This window comes from Gobius niger (assembly GCF_951799975.1).
Source record: "Gobius niger genome assembly, chromosome: 15".
Lineage (NCBI taxonomy): Eukaryota > Metazoa > Chordata > Actinopteri > Gobiiformes > Gobiidae > Gobius > Gobius niger.
Window position 1 is genome coordinate 23,762,038 of NC_136866.1, and position 23,177 is coordinate 23,785,214.

Below are 23,177 nucleotides of genomic sequence, written 5' to 3' on the forward strand. Positions count from 1 at the left end.
AGGGATAGTCTGTAAGATAGCAAAGGGAGGAGAGATAAAATGAAATCTGAAAGTAAACAATCAAATTCCTCCCCATTTTAACCAGAGAGCCACTCCTAGTTTGATAAATGAAAGCGAGCAGGAACAGAATTGTCAAAAGTAAAGAATCAAGCTCCTCCCCCTCCCTCCTGACTGGACCTGACAGGCCGGTTCACAGGAAAAGCTCGTCTCTTTGGTCAAAGTGGTATCCCGGGGATTGTGATTAGTTGCTGAAATCAGACAAGGGAGGGACTTAAGTCAAAAAATATCAAATTTTACTTGTGCTTCCTCAAATTTCAGACCCAGGCAGTCAAGTAGACACAATCTATTAAATTTGTAAAGCATTTAAACTTACAGACTATCACTTTAACAGGTTTCAGACAACAATCCCCATCTTATAATATAATTCTTTGGGTCTGGGTTAGTAAAAATCCAGGGGTTTGTTGGATTTTCACTAAGTTAAGGAGGCACATTTTTTCTAAAGGATATGACAAAGTTATTTTAAGTTGTTCCAAAGCACAACGTGTTCCCCGTCATTATTAAAGATTGTTTTCTCGACTGACTGACTCTTGTGTGCTCAGTTGGATGCGGATGTGCTTCTTGACCAACGTGAACGGGAAGATTCCTGTCAGAGGGTACGGAGACTTTGAAAGCTGTCACTCTCTCAAAACGTCAGAGCTTTGACGCTAAGCTCCACGTCTCTGTTACAGCATCACCCGGACATTCGCGTCGGGGAAGACAGAAAAGGGGATCTTCCAGGCTTTGAAGGATCTGGGCCTTCCGAGCGGAAAGGTCTGACACCACACGCACTCTATTCATGTCAGAGATGATTCGACTAGTTTGGAAATATTTAGTTTAAAAGGGCACTGCGCTTGTCGAAGAATTAGTCTGGGAAACCGAAGGTCACAGGTTCAAGTTGGGCTGAGGACATGCTGATGTAGCGTCCCTGGATTGGACAGATAATGCCCATTGGTCACTCCAGTCAAAGATATGAGATAAGATAATACTGCAGTGGAGAAATTAACTTGTTACAGCTGCTTTTAAAACACGCAGTGAAGTTAAACCAGGTAAATTTCTCTTATACACGAGTCTTATACACAAATTGTATTGTGTATTACAGTGTTAGGACCACAAATCTGATATGTAAATAATAAAGTTGAATTTAACATTTTATTTGGAGCCATATTAAGAAAACTATACAAACACAGTGTTCAAGAGCAAATACAGAGACAAAAGTACATGCCATATCTGTCCAAGATCTTCAACTTTCATACGTACAAGATACTTCCTTTGCCCCTATAATAAAATAAAATAAAATGCCGTGTGAGTTATGAATGCACAAAGGTCTGTGCTGCTGCTCATCTTTTTCATGAAATGCGAAATGCTCTTGCCATTTCCACCACCCGACCCAATCATTTGTCAACATTTGTTGTTGTTGTGTGTAGAAAGGTTAATGGTAACGTCACGTAGCATCGTAGAAGCAGAGAGGACAGCTTCTGCTGGAGACAGGCCGGGACCCAATGTACAAAATCACAGGCCGCCCAAATGCACTAAAACTATGGCTGGGATTTTAGCAGTTTTAACTGATTTTTCCCAATTTTACCACATACAAAGGCACAGAAAACGTATTGTGTCGATCCCTTTCTATTCTCGTGTTTCTGGTGCGCCCATAAATATGACAATAGAAAAGTACTATTGTATACAGCAAATGTTTAACTCTTAAATACAGCGTTTTCGGCTTATTTTACTATACACAATAGAACATGTGGCACTATAATTACTGTTTAGTTACTGATTACAAGTTACATAAGTTCCTGAAACATAGCTGAATATCTATGATATCACTTTGCATCTGTTTGTTAATAGTTTAACAGATCAACAAATTTGCTGTTGAGCTCATGTGTCTGTCTATCTATCAATAATTTGTTGCAAAAAGGGTTTTTGAATTGAAAATGCTGGTTTTGGTTTTTGATTAAAATGTGATTACTTACAAAAATGAGGGACCTTGCAACGTTAAAGCGTAAAAATAATGTCCAGTTTGTATTTTTTTCAGAAAAAGAAAATGAGTTTTCTGCACAAATTGCAAGTACAGACACAACACATTACAGTCAGACACAACAATCGGATCACATCTCACTGTAGGGCTGCAAACCAGACAGTAACAAGAGACATAAGGAGAGGACAGAAGCCATTCTCAGATTAGTGAAAGGAGATTTGCACAAAGATACATACTGGCATAATTCATCACAATATAACATGTTTGTCATTATAGTAAATGTGTTCATCCATCAGCCCTGAGGAAGCTGAACTCTTTAAAGCCAGACATTTGTAGCTGTTGGTTTTCCCTGTTTGCAACAATAGTTCACTGCTCCTGTATTTTACTGTCTCTGCAGAACGATGAGATTGAACCGTCCGACTTTACCTATGACATTTTCTACGCCCTGACTCAGAAGATCTGCCCACGCACCGACATCGAGGAGCTTTTCAAGAAGATGTGAGCCTCCGTTTTATTAACCTGCGGAATCATTTCTCCCTGTAGTTTTTACCCTGATACCAGTGGTTCTCAAACTGCAGTGCGTCAGTCAATCATCTGCATATTTTTGTTTTCCTTTGGGTTGATTCGAGAATGATTTTAGTCCCGTTTTAGAGCAGGTTTAGCCCTATTTTATAATTTGTTTTGGTAACCTTAACCCCCACCTTAACAGAACGCATTTTTTCCACTTCAGCTGTACCCACAATCTAAAAGCTTCTTGACTGGAGCTCTCATTTGAAAGCTAAGACCTACAAAACTGATCTCAACTCTTTCCTCTGTTTTTTTTTTTTTTGTTTGCCTCATTTATGTCACGTTTTCAGCAGGTTTTCATCAACGCTTCGCCTCATTTTTGTCACGTTTTTTGCCTCATTTTCGGCAAGTTTTCGCCACATTATTGTCAAGTTTTTACCACATTTTTGCCTCGTTTTCATCACATTTTGTCATGTTTTTTGCCTCATTTACGTCACATTTTGGTCACGTTTTTGCCACATTTTCATCACATTTTTGCCTCATTTAAGTCACGTTTTCACCACATTTTCATCAAGTTTCTGCCTCATTTTTCGTCACATTTTTCGTCACATTTTCACCACGTTTTTGCCTCATTTACGTCACGTTTTTATCACATTTTCACCACGTTTTTGCCTCATTTACGTCACGTTTTGGTCACGTTTTCACCACATTTTCATCACGTTTCTGCCTCATTTTTTCGTCACATTTTCATCCCGTTTCCTTCACATTTTCCGTCACTTTTTGTTGCGTTTCCAACAAGTTTTTGTTGATTTTTTTTTTTTGCATGTTTTCGTCACATTTTGTGGCTTCATCACATTACACTAAAAAAAGCAGTGAATGTGACAAAGCAACAAAAATGTGCCAAAAACAACAAAAATGACTAAAACTTCACAATAAAAAATAGGAAAGAGCTTAGATGAGTTGTGTAGGTCTTGGCCTATAGTCTGTGAGCTCCAGTCAAGCAGCTTTAGACTTGGGTGAAGCCGGACTGGAGAAAAAATGCTCGGTTAAAATGGGGGTCAAGACGTTAAATAAGGTTTGAATATGGCAATATGGTGTATTGTGTAGCTCTGCCTGTGATTGGTGTGAAAAGTTTGAGACTCACTGATGGAAATGTTACTTATTTGAACATAATGCAAGTGTAATGTGTCTTAGCCTGCTGCACTAACTATGTCTGAACAGCTTAACCTGCTTCTACGGTCAACTGTGGAGAATTAACATGTTTTTACTAAAAATGATGGTCCTGCCGTTCGTTCTGCTGACTGTTTGAATGCAAGGGTGTCTATTTTAAGAAGCGTAACATGTTTTCTTTTTTTCTTTTCTTTTTCTAATTAATTTTTTGCAGCAATGGGAACAAAACTGATTATTTAACAGTAGACCAGTTAGTCAGCTTTCTGAATGAAGTAAGCTCTTTATCATTCATTAACGTCTCTCTTTGTCCTTGCCTCGTTCTTGTTTTGGCGTCCGTCCCGCTCTCTCCGTTCCGGGCGGAAGTTGCCCTTGGAATAATAAAAAAAAAAAAAACCTTCAGAAACTAAAAGCAATTTCGGGCACGGTCCCGGGCCTTGGCAGTGCTTGGAGGAGGGCCGATAGAGGAGCGGCTAAAAATAAATTTACTTTAGCGGATCGCTCCTGCTCCCTGCCGTTTTATAATGAGGAACTATTTGTAAAAAAGGATGCTTCGTGATGGTAGCTTGGACTAAACGCTTTTCCGACTCTCTGCAAAGGTGTATTATCTGTGAGCCGCTGTTGTTGCCGCGAGCTCTGATGGGTGTAATTTACAGCAGGATTAACCAATCTGAGAAACGCAGCGTCTGAAAAAGAAGCAATAAATATCACACAGAAGTCGGAGAAACGGCATCTTTTTATCTGAGCACGAGTGAGAGAAGTTCTAAAAGTGCGTATGACACATTAGACACAATTTTTGCGAAAACATAGTTAACACGATTATATTTAAAGGGGCTAGATGCAAGTTAGCCATGTTATACTCACTACTGCCACCTCAGGCCAAACGTATAACTGCACCTTCTATAAGCTTGATTTTAGAGGCAGTTGTGGTGAATATGTCTGGGCTCATTCTACACATTAGGACATTGTTGAAACATATAGGGGGAGGAAAATACTTAATTTTAACATTTTTAAACTCCGTATAGTCCCTTTAAGGTTTAACTTAAGATTGTGCCCAGTTTTCTTTAGTTTGCCCATTTTGGTGATGTTTATAGTTTCATTTCCTTATTGGACACCGACAGGAAGTGACATAGAAGAAGGTAAACAATTTGAAACTGTTGCCGTGACAACAATGCTAAGTCAATGGGTAATGAGTCAAGCTGCTAAGTGTTGACGTCACAGCTCTACTTCCGGGTCCGCAAACTCCTTAATACCACAATCAATGTTTCTGAAACTCAACAGAGAGTTACTGAACATACTTATTTATCAGGCCCATTGGCCCAAAATGCCGCACCTACTGCTATAAAAATAATATTTACCAAAATCGGTACATCCGGGTTAGCGGAGAAGCACGCTAACGGCGCAGCGGCTACGCTAGCCCCCAGAAGTAGCGACTTTAGTAAATATTACTTTTTTAGCAGTACGTGCGGCATGTTTGGCTAATGAGTCTGAGAAATAAGTAGGTTCAGTAACTCTCCGTTGAGTTTCAGAAATATTGATTGTTGTTTTTAAGAGTTTTTATGTTTTTTTCTCACATATTTGCCGGTCTGCTGGGTTGTTGTGACGTCACACAATGAATGGATTCTTACCTTCTTCAATGTCACGTCCTATCAATATAATTAAATAACTTTTATATAACTTTTCCGCCCAATATTTCTTCATTAAAATTGGTGCTTCACTTAAATACAATGATAATTTTGCAACTGGTGAACTTTCAGCTAATGTTATTCTTCTAAATAAGTCATATTTTCAAAAGTATTAAAACCTGTCATATGCACTTTAAGTTTGCTCGTAAGGACGCAGGAAATTTAAGAAAGTTTTCCACCTTTAAATAAAGTTACTAATTAGCCACTGTGATTGGATCGCTAGAAAGAGTGACTGGCTGACCGGGCTAGTTCTATTTTTTTTAAAGGTTTATTGTGGATTATTAAATATACACAAAAGTTCCATAAATATCGTTTGTGGCATTAAAATATAGTATTTGGGCATTGTAATGGCATTAAAAAGCATTAACTGACTTGCTTCTGCCTGTGTAAACCCTGTTATCACCACTTTTGCACACATTTATGAGCAAATAATCTTACCTTAGTTCATTTGTGCCGACAGAGAGGACATTTAGCTTCGTCGCAGTTTTCATTTCATGTAGACAGGCGGATTATTGACAGAGATATTAGCCATAATCAAAGCAATAGTTACCAGTACCATAGCACTGCACCTTGCCTCGACAGCTGCTGATCTCTTTTAAAAACGATTCAAATACCAAATAAAGGGCAACTTCTCCCCTCCTACCCATCATCCTTTGCAACCTCTCCAGCATCTCCTGCATGTCTGCCGCCTGGCCCCGCCCCCTGCAGCGTCTGATTGGTTGGCTCTCCTCCTGTTGCTTCCTGTTTCCTGCTCAGTTGTGCCGTCCTTTTGTGTGTGCGCCTTTGACACATTGTAACATGCTGAGGGTGCGTAGTTTCCCCCACGTAACAAAACAAGAGGGCTCTACTGTGATATTTACAGTTTGTCACCAACTTTTAACATCCAGATGATTCCGATACCGATACTGGGGTTTGAGTATCTGCCGATATCCGATATTAACCGATACCAAGAGACATCCTTAGAAGAGGGAGTGGTCCACTTTTCTTATCTTTTCTTGCAAACTAGATTAATTAGATTAATTATATGAAGTAATAAACTAATGGAAAAAGCATTGCATAAGAATCTCCTGGATTCTTATGCACTGGACTTTTCTACAGTAAATATCTTTGGGTGTAAAACAGGCTAGTAGGTTACATTAATATAAACAACAACATGTGATCCGAAACAATAAACATATCAGACATGACACAGAGCACAGCCGAAAATGGAGAACATGTGTGATATTGTTTAATTGTTCACATCAGCCGAGATTTATTTAGCCTATGTGGAACTGCTTCTGTTCGCAGGACCTATTAGAAATTATAGCCTAATGAACTAAATGCACGATGTCTCCATGTGACTTCTTCCTGGTCAGTAAGATCAGTGCTGATACTTCCTGTCCCATATCTTTTACATGAAAAATTAGCAGGGTTACCAAGCAAATGAAGAGACGGCTCAGGATGGAAAAAAAAAGGACAATGAGTTACTGATGGTCAGTTTATGTGTTAAAACCATAATTTTCGTTGTGAATCCTGCCCCAAAGGAAACGCCAGTGCTCATAATGTAGGAGCTTTTGTCTTGCGAGCTAAAGGCTAGTGTTAAAAAATGATCATATAACATGTAAACAACTAAATATAATTTAAACTACTCACAGGCTGATTCTTTTTTGCATAGGCTTGTTCAAAACATTGCGCTAGTTTTAATTTTTATTGTGTTAGCCGCATTAGCCGCGTTAGCCTCAAAACACAAACATCCACCGTAATGAACACAGAGGTTTCCTCAAGTGAAGTTGTTACGTCTCACGTAATATTTTTAACCCACTCCAGTCACATGCAAACTTTTACTCGCTGTCCTTTACGAAATCTTGAGCTATTGCTTAATTTCTGTGGGACCTACTAATTTTTAATGGGAAGAGAAAGCGGACAGGAAGGACAGTGCCGGGTTTGCCATCCAGGCGGAAATCACGTGGGGTCTCTGTGCATATATAGCCCATTGTAGTTCTAAAAGACTGGGCTAAAGGACAAGCATTTATTTTTGATAAAATAACGCAGTTCCCCCGTCAATAGAAGTGGGAAAACATAGGTACACACCCATGCTGGCTAGCATTAGCATACTGTTGCTAGCCGTGATTTAAAGTAAATTCGCAGATTTTAACTCTAACTCAGCGATTGAGTTCTAAGCTTCAAAATGAGATACAGCGTGTCCATACTCATTAAGATTTAGTTGGTGAAAGTTGTGTTTTTAAAGTGTCGAGCCAAAAGAGGTATCGGTTCGGTATCAGATATTTGTAGCCGATACCTGATATCGCATTTTTCCAGTATCGTCGTCAGATCGGTGCATCCATAATTTTCACTTTCCATTATCGTGTGTCGATGGCAACAAAAAACTAAATCTTTAGGGCTTGTTTAGGCTTGACAGTTTGTTGCTTCACAGTACAGCCCTTTTGTTTTAAACCACCATAGTTTTGACCCCACAAAACACTATCCACACCCTACACAATATGACCCCCCAGTCGTGTGACTCCGTGTCGTTAATGTAGTGCTTTTTTGTGCTGAAGCTCCCGTTCTGTCTGTGCAGCTCGGTTCAGTTTTAGTTTCACTGCAGCTTGTTTTGACTGCGAATGTGCCCCCTTCAGAACCAGCGCGACCCCAGGCTAAACGAGATCCTGTTCCCCTTCTACGACCCCAAAAGAGCCATGCAGATCATCGAGAAGTACGAGCGGGACGACGAGCTCAAGAAGAAAGGTGACCATCGAGAATGCGCCATTGTTTTTGATTTATACTACAAGAAATGATTTATACTTAAAATGCTCGCATCAATGTTATTTTTATGAATTTTCCAGGGTTTTCAGGGTTTGCTACAGTAGATTATGCCAAGATTTAGGCCTTAATCCCTTTACCCCCACCGGATCCGAGCACAATTTCTCCAGCCAAAAGCTTCTTGAACAAAAAACCTCAAAATACTGACAAAACCAGGATGAAAATGCAACTAAAGAGTGATCAAAAAGCAACAAAAAAGCCTCAAAAATTGATAAAAATGTGAGGAAAAACCATAGAAATATATACAGGGAAAAACTGATGAAACTACAAAAACATGGCAAATAAGGGATAAATAAGAGACGAAAAACAAGACAAAAACGTTTCAAAAATTGGATTCAAACGCAACTTTCAGTCAAGATGCCTTTAGATTTGGATAAACCCGAAATGGACAAAATGTGCTCAGTTAAAGAGGAGGGTGCGGTTAGACTGGAGGCAAGGGGGGTGAAGTGTCTTGGTCAAGGACACAATGACAGTGTGCACCTGCAGGAGTCGGGATTTGAACCTCCGACTTCCCGTTCATGAGACGCCCCGTTCGTTGCTCATCTATTTTTTACGGTTTAATTTCGGCAAAAACAAGAGTTAAAGGGATGTTTCAGGATTTTTGACATAGGGCCTGTTGATTTTTCTTATTATTTTAATTCATGCAGTTCTAATATTTGAAGAGTTTAGTGGTGCTAGGCTAGTGCGAGGCTAGTGCATGTCTATGGTAACTAGTAGCCTGCATTAAAAACAGTCTGACCCAAGCACAGTGAACCTGAGGCAAATCACTTATAACACCAAGGGAACAAATATAAATGTCTGTGTTGACTGAATATGTTTTTAATATAACCATTTTGCCTTTAAAATAACTTATATTTGAGCAGCATCAGCTTCCTGGTTGTAAGCTATGCAGCGGCAGAGTGATCTGCTAGCTTACCGGATCTACAGGTAGTTTGCTTACCTGCGGTCGGCATTACAATTCACAAAGGAGCTTTCTACAAATCAGATATGGCAACGTTTGGAGGACAACCCCATGATTTTGAAGAGGTTTTTAATACAGGCTACCAGTTACCATAGACATGCGCTAGCCTAGCACTAGTCTAGCACCACTAAACTCTTCAAATATAAGGACTGCATGAATTAAAACAATATTAATCTCCAGAAATCAACAACACTCTGGATAACTAGGAAATAAGGCCCTATGTAAAAAATTCTGAAATGTCCCTTTAAAACACATTTAGCTGTAGTTTTGGCTGAAACTTTACACAATTTGTTGCTCAGAAGTTGTTACAAAAACGCGGCGACTCAAAATCAACGGAAAAAAGAATGAAAACGTATTTAGAAAATGACAAAAAAGCCACACAAAACACAACGAAATGTAGCGAAAAGTGACAACAAAGTTCCAATCACTTTTGTAGGTTTTAGCTTTCAAATGAGGCTCCAGTTGAGAAGCTTTTAGATTTGGGTAAAGCTGAACAGGAGGGGGTGAAGAGGTTTATTATGCACAGATTTGTATGTTTTTTTGTATTAAAAATAGAGCATTTTGGGGAATAAAACTCTTGAAAAGTCTTGAAAAGCATCCTGTAGGTTTTCTCATTGATATCTGAGGTTGTGGCGCCCTCTGCCTGTGGTACCGTAACACTACAGAATCTAAACCAGATAAAAGACTGGACTTCATCATGTCAGTGTGGTGGAGAAAATGTGACTTGGACTTCACACTGAGCTGCCGTGTCCCCTCAGGCCTGATGTCCAGCGACGGCTTCTGTCGGTACCTGATGTCGGACGAGAACGCCCCGGTGTTTCTGGACCGACTGGAGCTGTATCAAGAAATGGACCAGTCGCTCGCTCACTACTTCATCAGCTCCTCCCACAACACCTACCTGACGGGCCGCCAGTTCGGGGGGAAGTCCTCTGTGGAGATGTACCGCCAGGTGCTGCTGTCAGGCTGCAGGTAACCAAATATACATACATCCATCTTAGAAATGACAATAAAGTGACAATAAAGTGACAAAAAAGCGACAAATATGTGCCGGAAAAGCAACAATAGCACAATTCAAAAAGCGACAAAACCATGCCAAAGAAAAATATCACAACACGACAGTAACACTTCAACAATGTGACATAAACGCGGCGACAACGCAACAAAAAGGTCAAGATTAGTTTTGTTGGTCTTAGCTTTCAAATGAGGCGTTACACTGGCCTAGAGGCTGTAAGCTTTTAGATTTGGGTGAAGCTGAACTGGAGAAAAGGCTAGATAAGAGGTTGTTATTAAGTGTTAACCCCCACCTGAACCGAGCACATTTTCTCCAGTTCAGCTTCACCCAAATCTAAAAGCTTACAGCCTATAGGCCAGCCTCATTTGAAAGCTAAGACCTACAAAACTAATCTAAACTGATCTTTTTCCTCGTTTTTTCCATCGCTTTTTTGCCACTTTTTCGTCACTTTTTTTTTCTCACTTTTTATTGTTGTGTTTTGGTGACATATTTTGGTCACTATTTCTTTGCTGTTTTTTCACTTTGTTTTTTCACTCTTATAGCATTTTTTTGTCGCTTTTTGGCACTTTTTTGTTGCTTTTTTTTGTTGTGTTTTGGTCACACATTTTGTGACATTTTCATCACTTTTCGTCAAGTTTTTGTCGCTCTTTTGTTGCATTTTAATCCTTGTTTTCATCTCATTTTTGTCTTTTTTTTTTAAAGAAGCTTTTAGATTTCGGTAAAGCTAAACTGGAGACAATGGGCTCGGTTCAGGTGGGGGTTAAGAGGTTAAATAATGTGAGGTTCTTGCTGGAAGTTCATATGATTTTAGGTCCTTCTTTGTTTTTATTTGTCTTATTTTAATTATCTATAGATTTCAGTCATGTTTTTCGTCTTATCAATATTTGCCTAAAATGGAGACTTATGTTAATTAACTGACACTCTTGTGTCAGGTGTGTGGAGCTGGACTGCTGGGATGGAAAAGGAGAGGACCAGGAGCCGATCATCACTCATGGGAAAGCCATGTGCACCGACATCCTCTTCAAGGTACAAAAACCTACCAGACACTGACACCTACAGGTCACTACACCAAACTACACCTACACACGCCTCACTTTCCTTTGATTTCTGCAGGATGTTATTCAAGCCATTAGGGAAACCGCATTCGTCACGTCGGACTACCCCGTCATTCTGTCCTTCGAGAACCACTGCTGGTAAATATAGATACGTTTACGAGGTCATTTCTGCAGCACAAAATGTTTTACTCTGTGCCGTTCTGTTTCCCAGTAAACCACAGCAGTACAAGATGGCCAGGTATTGTGAGGAGATCTTCGGTGACTTACTTCTAAAGCAGCCTTTGGAGAACTTCCCCGTAAATACAGACTTGAACTGCCGAGCTGTGAAGTAAAACGCAACACATATCCTCAAGTTTTTTTCCTTTTGTGTGAACAGATAGAACCGGGGCGGCCTCTGCCTTCCCCAAACGACCTCAAGAGAAAAATCCTCATCAAAAACAAACGTCTAAAACCCGAAGTGGAGCAAAGTACGCGCAGCTTGTCCTCAAATAAGTTTATGTGAACTGTTTCTGATGACGGCGCGTTTTTTCTTTGCAGAACAACTCGATTCCTTCAAGAAGCACATGGAGGCGGGAGAGACCAACACTCCCGCCATTATAATGGGAGAGGAAGACGAGACGGAGAACGGTTTGTTACTGATCCGCCTGTACCGTCTTAGTTTAGCTGGAAACTTTAAAGGAGCTATATCATGCTATTTTAGCCATTCCAAAGTTAAGTATAGGCATTTATATGATATATTGTACATCTACCACTATGGAGCACTCATTTTTGTGATAAATATAAGTGTTTTCTGGAGGTATTTTTCGAACCCGGAAGACACAACGCTTCGATTCAGTTAACTCCGCCCCCTCTCTCTGCACATACAACTTTACCGTAATATAAATAAACAACAATAAGTGAAGTTACTTCACGATGCAGTTATACGGAGTTGACATCTGCAACACAGCTTCATAAATGGCTAACACACATGCTAATATGCTAACACACAAGCTAACCCGCGTTTGGACTGACTCACCGCTCTGGTCCATCGCTGTTTACATTATGGGACTCGCGTTGGTTATAAAAGTTAATCCACTTTGATTCAGGCGAAGGTTCACCAAACATCCATCAGTGACAGTCACAGAAAAACAATATTTTGGTGATAGTCGCTGAATCCTGGAGAAAAAAAACAGCTGAGTGGCCTCTTCCTGAAAAAGGTTGAATAAACTCCTCGTCCTCGTAGCCAAACGCGCTTCTTTTTCTCCGTGACATTATCGTTAGGTAAGAATAAAGAACAGGTGTGTCCAGTTATAACGAGCTCCATCTTCACAGCTGCAGCGCAAACATGACTGATCTGTTCAGACGCGATGTGTTTGTTTTGGCCACAGCTGACCTGGAAGCACCTCTGGCACATCCTTTTTTATTTTTTTTATTATTTATTTTATTTCTTTTTCTGTTTGTTTCTCTCTTACGACAGAAATAATGAAAACGCTGTTTTACAAATTAAAATCAGGCCTTAAGCATAGAATTAAGACATTACATTACAGACGTCGAGCACTTCCGTTCCGCTGTTACGACACAACTGAACACTCAGTCGTTCAGGAGGAGAGGGAGGAGCAGCTGCTCAGAGAGCAGGATTCAGGAGGATTACTGAGAGCTGCGTGAATGAAGCCACAAACCACTCAGGGGGTGTTTTTGATAAGGAAATAGCATTACAACATGGCTAAAAGCTCCATAAAGTCGATTTTGCATGATATAGGACCTTTAAGTCTACAGCATAGAAAAAGAGGAATTATAAGAAATGTAAAGAGTAAAGCAACATCTGAGTATTGTTTCTTCAAAATGGCACCAGTAGGTATTTCTCAGGCGTTAACATAGACATAAACATGAAATTAAGGTTAAATGTCATTAAAAAGCATTGGATTCCAGTCGATGTTAAAACGACATTTCCTTGAAAACATTGGCACATCTTTACGTTTTTTACTGCATAGATTCAGTGAAGATACATTATTTTACGTTTTACATACGTTTTAGCTCAAAATCAACCTGTTGTGTGCATATCACCATTATTAAAACATTTTCTCACACAAATTTTAACAATTTACTCTATATCCAATTTGGTTGCAAATCTTTACAGGAATAAATGCTTTGATCTTTTGAATAATACTGTTTTAAGACATGCAAATGGCAACAAAAAGCATTTAATTATTTAGTTAATAAACATTTAGCTTCTTAACTTCTGCCTTAACCAAGTGCATTTTCTCCACTTGAGTTTTACCCAAATCTAAAGGTAGACCAGTGTAATGCCTTTTTTCATTTTTTCGTAACTTTTTGTCACTTTTTCATCACTTTTTTTTGTCATTTTATTGTCACTTTTTTGTAAAAGATTTTGTCACTTCTGTAAAAATTTGTGTCACTTTTATGTCTTTTTATTGTCACTTTTTCATCACTTTTTCGTCACTTTTTGGTAATTTGTTGGTAATTTTTTTGCCACTCTTTTGTCACTGTTTTGTCATTTTTTCATCATTTTTTCGGCACTTTTTCGTCACTTTTTGGTAAAAATTTTTTGCCACATTTTCATCAGTTTTTTGTCACTTTTTCGTCAGTCTTTTATCATTATTTTGCCACTTTTTTGTCACTTTTTATTCTCATTTTGTCGCCCGAGCATTTAATCTGACTTATGCCACCAATCGTAATTGTTTTTATTACCATTGTCAGAATATAAACTCTTCCTCTAAGTGCAGTTTGTAGAAAAGGCGGTGACTGTCGCTCACTGCTCCACATCTCAGTGAATAAACGATGTCCTCGTGCCACAGGGGAGAAGGACGCGGAGGAAAAGGACTTGAATTCGGAGGCGCCCAGCAGTCTGTCGGACGGAGTGAACGAGAAAGACTCCAACAGCGTTTCCCAGAGCAACGCGCTGAGCTCCAGGAAAGACCAGTGCAACAACAGCTTGAAAAAGGTCTCACTTTTCACTCGCGGCTCAACGTCTCTGATCATTACCTTATTATTATGGATTAGAAATGATCGAGTTTTCAGTTTATCCCTGAGAAGATTTGACAGTTAAAGTGATGTAAATGAACTTTACAGATTAATGTTATTTATTAGCAGATTTACAGCTTCTAAATAACACAAGAAAGTAAATAAGCGTTAAGTCTCAAGTGGAGGTGGGCAATTATCTGTATATGTCTACAAGATAATATGCAAATTTACAATATCGAATGTATTTCCAATGTCGAGAAATGTGGCGAGAAATGGGGGGGAATTTGTGGAAAATGGGGAAAAAATTGGGGGGAAATTTGGAAAATAAAGGGAAAAAATGAGAAAAATAAGTAAAACGTGAGTGAAAAATTAGGCACCTTTTTTTTTTTTTATAATGAAATATAATTGGGGAAATGGAAAAATAAGAGAGAAAATAGGGGAAAATATAGGGGGAAAATGTGCAAAAATAAGTAAAACATATGGGAAAGAATTGGGTAAAACTAGGGGGAAAATTGTAAAAAAAAAAAAAAAAAAAGAAGGGTTAAGAGGGAAAATAGGGAGAAAATGAGGAACAAAATGGGAAACATACAGGGGGAAGTACAAAAATGGAGTTGGGTCTCAATCTGTGGTTAAGCTTGGTCTTAAACCATTAGAAGAGAAAACATTTGCATCTTAATCTAGTCAGTACTTTTATAACACACCTTTTCAAATAATGTAACTTTGATTTCATTTTCTGCCCAGTCTGATCTAATCCACTTCGCTCACAGGTGACGGAAGACGACACGGAGATCTCTGAAGTGACAGAAGCGACAGACGCCACGGACATCTCCGAGGCGTCCGACCAAGACAACAACAAGAAGGTGGGCTCTCACAAACGACAGCATCATGTAGACTTTCATTCCTCGTGTCCTCACTGTGTCCTCACTGTGTCCTCACTGTGTCCTCACTGTGTCTGTGTGGTCTGCAGGCTGGAGAGGTGCCCGAGGTGGAGGACATCGAAGAGGCTCTGATCGCTCAGTACACTTACGTCGGAGCCACCACCAACATCCACCCGTATCTGTCCGCGATGGTCAACTACGCTCAGCCCGTCAAGTTTCAGAGCTTTGACCAGGCAGAAGGTACTTTCCTCTTTAGTATCCATCAAAGTTAGGGTCATTTAATGAATTATGTCAAGATTAAAGCCTTAGAGACAGACCCCACAACACTGACATTGCTCAATTATTTTTACTGCTGACTTTTGTCAAAAACACAAAATCTCTGGTCTAAACAAATTCAGCTGCAGCTCTGACTGAAATTTTGCACAATCTTTTGCTCGAAAGTTTCTCATTGTGCCCGATATAGTTTGGAAAATCAAAATTACCCCTGTCCCCTGTTTTATTGCCTGTTTACAATCTTATAGAACGAAATATGCCAACAAAATTTGCATTTGTGGCATTAAAAATATAGTTTTTAGGCATCGAAATTGCATTGGATTTAGTTACATTTTAGTCTTGTATTGGTCCTGATTTAGTGTTTTTATCACTTGATTTCACACTATTTGATGAAAAAATGAATTGCTTGGTTGAGTGGGTAAAGCAGCTGTTATGGGGAGGGAGTTAGAGTCCTGGCTCCAACAATTTGCTGAATGTCCCTCCAAGCTACCTTGACAAATAAAGACTATAGGCCAGGAATCCTTAAAGGAACAGGCCACCGTTTTTACATATTGAGATATGTTCTTACCTTAGCTTGTATGAGTTGATGTATAACTGTCTGGTCTTTGTGTGTGTCTGGTCTCAGTCACACAAATGTTGTTAGCATTTAGCGGCTCCCAGCAAAGGTATAGCTCCAAACTGGGGTGAGTTAGAAGCTACCAAGCTGTTCTATGTTTTCCCCTTTTTAAATACACTTACGTGAGCCTTTACATGATCCAAGTCTATTTCCACAAAATTAAACATGTTGATTTTCTAAGAGGAGAAAAAGGGCACTATATTGTGAGGCGTAATAACACCTGGAGTACTTCGACATCTGCGCTGTAATATCGTCCAGTTTGGAGCTATACCTTTGCTGGAAGAGGCTAATTGCTAACAACATTTGACAGTTATACATCAACTCATATAAGCGAAGGTAAGAACATATCTCAATATGTAAAAACGGTGGCCTATTCCTTTAAAAAAAATATATTTATATTTTGTTATATCTATATTATGTGTATACTTTTCTCATTTCGTGCAGCCCTATGATCTACACCGTGACATTAACATCCACAAGAGTCAAAATGGTTTGAATTTCCAATGTTTTCTTGTTTGTTTGTGTTTCAGAACGGAACATCCACCACAACATGTCGTCGTTCAACGAGTCGGTCGGTTTGGGATACCTAAAAACAAACGCCCTCGAGTTTGTCAAGTATCCTTCACATGAGCAGCAGTTTGTTCGAGAATCGGAAGCTCGTCTGCCCAGATTATGTAAATAGCGATTAACGTGACCGCGAGGAATGTCTTTTACTTCTATATAAGACGACTTGCCCAAACCCAAACCCTTTTTTCTGACCATAACCATTCCCGACTCTTAACCCGGACATTAACTGCCTCTTTAGTCGTGATTTGATCTTGATCCTGACGACACTCTGAAGGTCAGCTACTTTATGAGTCGGTACTTAGAGTGAAAAGAGAACCACAGATTTAAGGGGATACACTTAATGTCCTCTGCAGAGAAGTAAAATCCCTCTCTTTCTCTGCTGGCCCGGGAAACCTCGACAGACATTTCCTCATAGAAGTTTGATGAGAAGTTTTTCATGCTTATCCTTGGTTATCCTAACAACATGTAAAAAGTCTCATCAGAAACAACGATTGTACATAGATTTTCCGCCCTATTTCTCACGGCGTTTCTATAAAAAGCCCGGGTCCTCCAGAGGCCACTGTCCCACTGAAGGTGTGACTTGGCTGAATGTCTCCAAAGCCACGGTTTGACCCCGACTGTCCGTACTAAGAATAGCCCTAAAGGTTTGTCCGGTCCGTTTCTCTGCCAAATGCACTGCGGCTTTGTCTTTTTTTTCTTTTCCTCTTCTGTGCGTTTTTTTCCTGAGCGCCGCCGCAGCTACAACAAGCGTCAGATGAGCCGGATCTACCCCAAAGGCGGCCGCGTGGACTCCAGTAATTACATGCCTCAGATCTTCTGGAACGCCGGCTGCCAGATGGTCTCGCTGAACTACCAGACCCCAGGTAACCACGGTAACGCGTCGAACCAACTCATGAAGTGCCAAAAGAAAAAATTATAATAACTAACCATACAAATGAAAATGTGAAAACAAAACTTGACAATTCTTGACTGATCAAATACTGGACCTTTATTTTGAAATGTATGCACAAAAATGTCGATTTATGGATACTCTTCAATACCTTCTAGTATAGATAGTTTTCAAATAAAGATATATGCCCATTCTTGGATAATCTTCAATAGCTTCTTCTGTTTTCACTGTAGTAACACGAAATTTACACCACTTACTACAACCTTTATTTTTTGGATCTGGACATTTATTTTGAAATTTACGTCAAAATATGACAATTTATGGATGCCAAATTACTTAGCTTTTCGCTGTGTTTTCAATCATTTAGGATGAAAGTTGGTTGTTGTTGTTGTTGTTGTTGTTGTTGTTGTTGTTGTTAGCAGTAAGCTAAGTTAGCGGGTTAGCCGCTACAGGCTGCAGTTTGTCACACTTTCCCAAACTCCTAGTTGAGTGGGATGCAAAGAAATGCAGCAATTTTCCAAAGGTTCATAAAAAGACTGTTCTCCCAACATAAAAATAAGATGAAAACTTATCCATGGAGCATTTAAACATGCTCCCCGTGCGTGCCATGGTCTTCCAGTGTTATAATCTGTACAACACTCTGATTGGCCAGAGTAACGAAATACGTTACAAAATACATTTTCAGGCAAGTATTCAGTATTCTGTAACTGTAAATGAGTAACTTAGCCCTTGGTTTCCTAAACCTCTCGTGCCGTGACATCCAAAATCACTAGACAACTCGGGCGCCCCCTTCTGTAATATACAATATGTATTTTTATACAATACGTATTTTTACTAAATTCAAGAGCGAAGCATTTAAAATCAGGTTGATTAATGCGTGTTTTGATTGTATATTTAGTAGGGCTGGAACGATCCACTTTTGTCACAATGTGTGACAAATCCCGATATATCGCAAAATTATATTTTGTCCCAGCCCTAATTAAACGTACAGCTTTTTCAGACACTCACGGCCTGACCATAAAACAGTCACTACAAAAATAAAGGTCACATGCTCAAATGTTTCATTGCACTGCCTTTAAATTTGATCATGGCACACATTCACTGTGGCATTGTTTCAATAGACTTGATCAGAACAGTTACAGGTAGTTCAATCCAGACTTTTCTTTATACCACTTCACTGGTCTATGTCCATAAAACTATGACTAATACTTTCCACAGACATTATCCCATCAAACAGAGTCATGATTATTAAAAGAATATTGTTCTACATGGCTGTAAGAAGTATAAAATCTACATGATTTCTTGCACACTCATATTTATTTCCATTTCACCACTCACACATTTCTCTTAGCTCAGTCTGTTGGAGTGAGTGAAGCCTGTTGAAGCAGCTGGCGCCCCATGACCACAGGGTCAGAGCGAGCAGAGGGCGCAGGGGCATCTGCCGGGCTCCAGGGGGCACTGACCGAGGGGAGATTTATTCAGTTGGATTATCCTTTTTGGAGAATATAGCATTTAAATAAGCCGAAGCTCATTCCAGGTCATTTTTTCTCGTCATTGTGCCTTTGGGCAACACACGACCAGATAAAGGTGTAATAATAATGATCTTCTGAACTAACCAGCGTCTCCCGCCCTCTCTCAGATCTGGCCATGCAGTTGAACCAAGGGAAGTTCGAGTACAACGGCACGTGCGGGTGAGTCTCCTCTTCTTCCATCACTTCCTTTTGGCTCTTCTCTCTCTCTCTCTCTGTCCTCCATTAGGCTCATCAATTAAATTCTGCCACATCCCATTACGGACTGCGGCGCGTTCGCGGTCCTCGTATCGGCCCGGAGGACACTCCTCTAATGCTAATATCCCGCCATTATTAAGGCCATTACTAATGCGGCAGAGACGGGAGTTTCCGCATTAGTGGAACTGACTGGTTTGGATCAGTTATTATGTGACTTATTCACACTTTCAAAACTCTCAGCCCCAGAAGCTACATTGCCTGCGTTGGGTTTTCGAGAAAAAATATCCTTTCTACATCAGTCTGCCTTGCCTAATTATACAGCATTGTTTTAAAGCTGAGGTGGTCAAAGTACAGATACTACTGGTCAAATATTACTCCAATGCAAGTAAAATCTGTTGAATTAAATTATCACAAAGTACTGAAGTATTTGCAGTTAAAAGTACAGATCCATTTAATACTGCAAAGTTGCCCACCTGTACGGCAACACAACGGTGTCAAACTGCGCCACCTACTGTTCCTAGCGTGCACACTGTCATTGTGTCCCTGGGCAAGACACTTCACCCACCTTGCCTCCAGTGTCTGACACAGGTGAATGACTGAGAGTGTGAATGGGTTCCTTGATGTAAAGCGCATTGAGTGCCTAATGAAGGTAGAAAAGCACTATATAAATGTAACCATTGATTTTGGAGCCTTTAAAGCAGGGGGGGGGGTACCTTTTTCACATCAAGGGCAAAATATTTTTTTATAAAGTACTCCAAGAGAGTTCATACAACACTGAGGTAGGACTGATAGTATGGAGGATCATCATTTCTATGCATGTCAGACTCCCATAAATGCGATGGCTGGAATTGTTTATCTCTGTTGAGATGTCTGATGTCACTGCAGTGATGATGATGCTTCTCAAAGCTGTTTTTCCAGGTTTGGATCAATCTTGTGAAAGCAGCTTGCTGGGCACCCAAACTCTGACGAAGAGCATTCATTTGTTCACATTTGTTCTGTGGTGTAATGGCGCTGAGGCTTGAGGTTCCCCACCCCTGCTTTAAAGTAAAAGTAATAAGTTCTCAACAAAAATACTAATCAAGCAAAGTACAAATCCTCAAATGGTATTTAAGTAAATTTACAAATCTCAATTTAGCCTGAAAATGACTCACAGACTCATAAAAGGAGGCTGTCGATATAAAACATACAGCAAATGCTTGCAAAGTAAGAAGATGGCATTTAAAGCTCCTGTACCCAACTAAACTCTTCTTCACATCCAAATTCTTGTCATATCAGTTCAAACAAATCCCAGCATATCCAAGTGTTCCTCCGAGTTCATCGCTGATTTTTGTCAAAATTATGTGAAAAGTCGTCACACTTGAGCAAATGTTAATAAAATCTTCAGGCCAATCTTTATAAAGCTATTCCAAAAATGGCTAAACTTGAGAAAAATGCTCTGAAATCAAGATTCAATAGAGTTTAGCCTGTGTTTGGTAACGATGACACTAATGTAAAAACTCCTGTGTTTTGTGTCAGGTATTTGTTGAAGCCAGATTTCATGCGGCGGTCGGACCGAACGTTTGACCCTTTTTCAGAAACACCAGTAGATGGCGTCATTGCGGCCACCTGCAGTGTCCAGGTAAAACAGCCTTTCATGGAGGAATAACACTGCAGAGCACAATATCTACCACATTTATACATCCATTGTCAACCTTAGTTAGAATCACTTTGGTTTGCTGTACCAGCCTTGATTTAAGTACATTTATTTTTGTTTTCAGCCTAAATTATTGAACTTATTCCTTATTTTCTGCTTGATTTATATTCATCTCACGTTGATCAAGACTATATACTTCTGCAGGTTTTCTCGGGTCAGTTCCTGTCGGATAAGAAGATCGGGACGTACGTGGAGGTGGACATGTACGGCCTGCCCACGGACACCATCAGGAAAGAGTTCCGCACTCGGATGGTGATGAACAATGGGCTGAACCCCGCCTACAACGAGGAGCCTTTTGTCTTCAGGAAGGTACTGCGGGAGATATAAATACACCCTACATGCAGATCTGTGTAATTACCAAAGCTGAGGTCCTACACGGGCAGGAACTTGTATAATAGTGCTGCACGATTCATGCCAGTCAAATAAGAATTGTTATTTTTAGTGGTAACAATGAGCAAACTGGAAAGGCGGCTGTAATTTGGGAAATAAATAGGACATTAAGGCGGGTGCATTTCCACTTTGGCAACATAAAACTATTCTCATCAGCCACTTTGGACTTTTGGATGAAGCAAACGTTGTGACTAAGTTTCTTGGAACCATGTTGATGCTACTTTTATCATTATCATGGCAAAAAGGGATGAAAAACTTATGCTAACAAATATAAACATGTCGTAAGAAGAGTTTCCACAGGGCATTAAAGCAGTACTAAGTAAGTGGTTTACCTTAAAGGAATAGGCCACCGTTTTTACATACTAAGATATGTTCTTAGCTCACTTTAGTCGAGTTAATATATCCCCGTCTGGTCTTTGTCCGCGCGCTCTGTCACGCAAACGGAGCACATACGCAGCCTCTCCCACATGTCACATAGCTCCGAAAAAGCTCACGATAGAAGCTACCAAGCTCTTCCACGTGTTCCCTATTTAAATAAAGTTACGTGAAGTGTTTTCATGCGAAGTATATTTACCCAGAAATGTAGCATGTCGATTTTATAAGCAAATAAAAAGGGGGACTATATTGTGAGGCGTAATGATACGAGGAGCACAGCGTCCGCGTAGTAACTCCTAAAGACTTCCCCCGCTCACTTCCGTCAATAACCTTTAGGAGTTACTGCGCGGACGTTTTACTCCTCGTATCATTACGCCTCACAATATAGTCCCCCTTTTTATTTGCTTATAAAATCGACATGTTACATTTCTGGGTAAATATACTTCGCATGAAAACACTTCACGTAACTTTATTTAAATAGGGAACACGTGGAAGAGCTTGGTAGCTTCTATCGTGAGCTTTTTCGGAGCTATGTGACATGTGGGAGAGGCTGCGTATGTGCTCCGTTTGCGTGACAGAGCGCGCGGACAAAGACCAGACGGGGATATATTAACACGTCTAAAGTGAGGTAAGAACATATCTTAGTATGTAAAAACGGTGGCCTATTCCTTTAATAAATTCTCTTCGATGTCCTTCTGGGGGTAACACAAGTGTTAATGGGATGAGTGGGGGGTCTTTTATCTCCCCCTGGTGTCTCAGGCACACTAATGGAATCATGAAGAAGAAGCTAACAGGCTAACGGGCAAAGCTAACTGCGGGCTAGCGCCACTTAAAAAGTATTTTCAGCCAAGTTTGAGTGAAAAAAAAAAGATCTCCATTGTGTTATTGGATGTACAATACCCCTCTCTCCCTTTGTCTTTTCTGTCAGCGTAGTATTTACTCTCATGGACAATTAATGAGTAAAGAACCGTAACTTGCTACGACACATGCAGTGGCGCTCATGGCCTCTAGGGGCACGAGTTACTTAGTTCTGCTTTAACAAACAGTGCCAGAATGAAGGCTTTTGAATGTCTTTAAAACACATTGAACATTGACAAAAGTTATGGTTAAAAACAGGGGTGTCCAAACTTTTTTCATGGGGGGGGGCGCATATTGAAGCGTACACGGGGTGAAGGGCTGTAGATCGGTAGTTAGTGCCGCAAAACCTTCGACTAGCAGTGGTTTAAATTGTGCCCCATACCTCAATTTAAGCTCAAAACCTTCATGCCAGCTCTGTCTCACAATAAAATGTTAGTTGTTAGGTTAGAATTGTATAGAATGATTACATTTCAAATAAAAAGGTCCATCTCTGGTGATGTGTACCGATACAGCAAGAGGCCGAGGGCCACCATAAATTGGTCTGAGGGCCGCATTTGGCCCCCGGGCCGCACTTTGGACACCCCTGGTCAAAAACATACTTTATATATTGGCTGTTTTGGTGAAAATTGTCTTAAAAAAAATAACCGATGTATCCAATTTGCTTTTGAATATCAAGGTTTTTCCTCATTCCTCTGTTTGATGGAATGTTTGAACATTTAGAAATTAGTTATGCTCAAATGTGTGGGTTGT

At 40.0% G+C, this 23,177-nt stretch overlaps 1 protein-coding gene and 1 long non-coding RNA gene across 3 annotated transcripts in view; one reads left to right on the forward strand and one right to left on the reverse strand.

The window, feature by feature from the left end:
* The window catches only part of LOC306975367, a 251,708-nt gene that overhangs the window by 100,209 nt on the left and 128,322 nt on the right, over window positions 1-23,177 (reverse strand). The gene's annotated exons all lie outside the window — the stretch shown is intronic.
* Window positions 1-23,177, forward strand: part of plcb4b (phospholipase C, beta 4b) — an 84,146-nt gene that overhangs the window by 46,910 nt on the left and 14,059 nt on the right. For both annotated transcript variants that reach the window (XM_079572655.1, XM_079572656.1), the window contains exons 7-25: window positions 600-653; window positions 729-810; window positions 2,412-2,512; window positions 3,906-3,963; window positions 7,989-8,097; window positions 9,892-10,102; window positions 11,078-11,171; window positions 11,259-11,338; window positions 11,412-11,496; window positions 11,577-11,667; window positions 11,738-11,827; window positions 13,996-14,141; window positions 14,929-15,021; window positions 15,129-15,279; window positions 16,459-16,543; window positions 17,234-17,358; window positions 19,024-19,075; window positions 20,627-20,729; window positions 20,949-21,113. In XM_079572655.1, coding sequence (XP_079428781.1) covers window positions 600-653; window positions 729-810; window positions 2,412-2,512; window positions 3,906-3,963; window positions 7,989-8,097; window positions 9,892-10,102; window positions 11,078-11,171; window positions 11,259-11,338; window positions 11,412-11,496; window positions 11,577-11,667; window positions 11,738-11,827; window positions 13,996-14,141; window positions 14,929-15,021; window positions 15,129-15,279; window positions 16,459-16,543; window positions 17,234-17,358; window positions 19,024-19,075; window positions 20,627-20,729; window positions 20,949-21,113 — 1,975 coding nt within the window. The remainder of the gene's footprint in view (window positions 1-599; window positions 654-728; window positions 811-2,411; window positions 2,513-3,905; window positions 3,964-7,988; window positions 8,098-9,891; window positions 10,103-11,077; window positions 11,172-11,258; window positions 11,339-11,411; window positions 11,497-11,576; window positions 11,668-11,737; window positions 11,828-13,995; window positions 14,142-14,928; window positions 15,022-15,128; window positions 15,280-16,458; window positions 16,544-17,233; window positions 17,359-19,023; window positions 19,076-20,626; window positions 20,730-20,948; window positions 21,114-23,177) is intronic.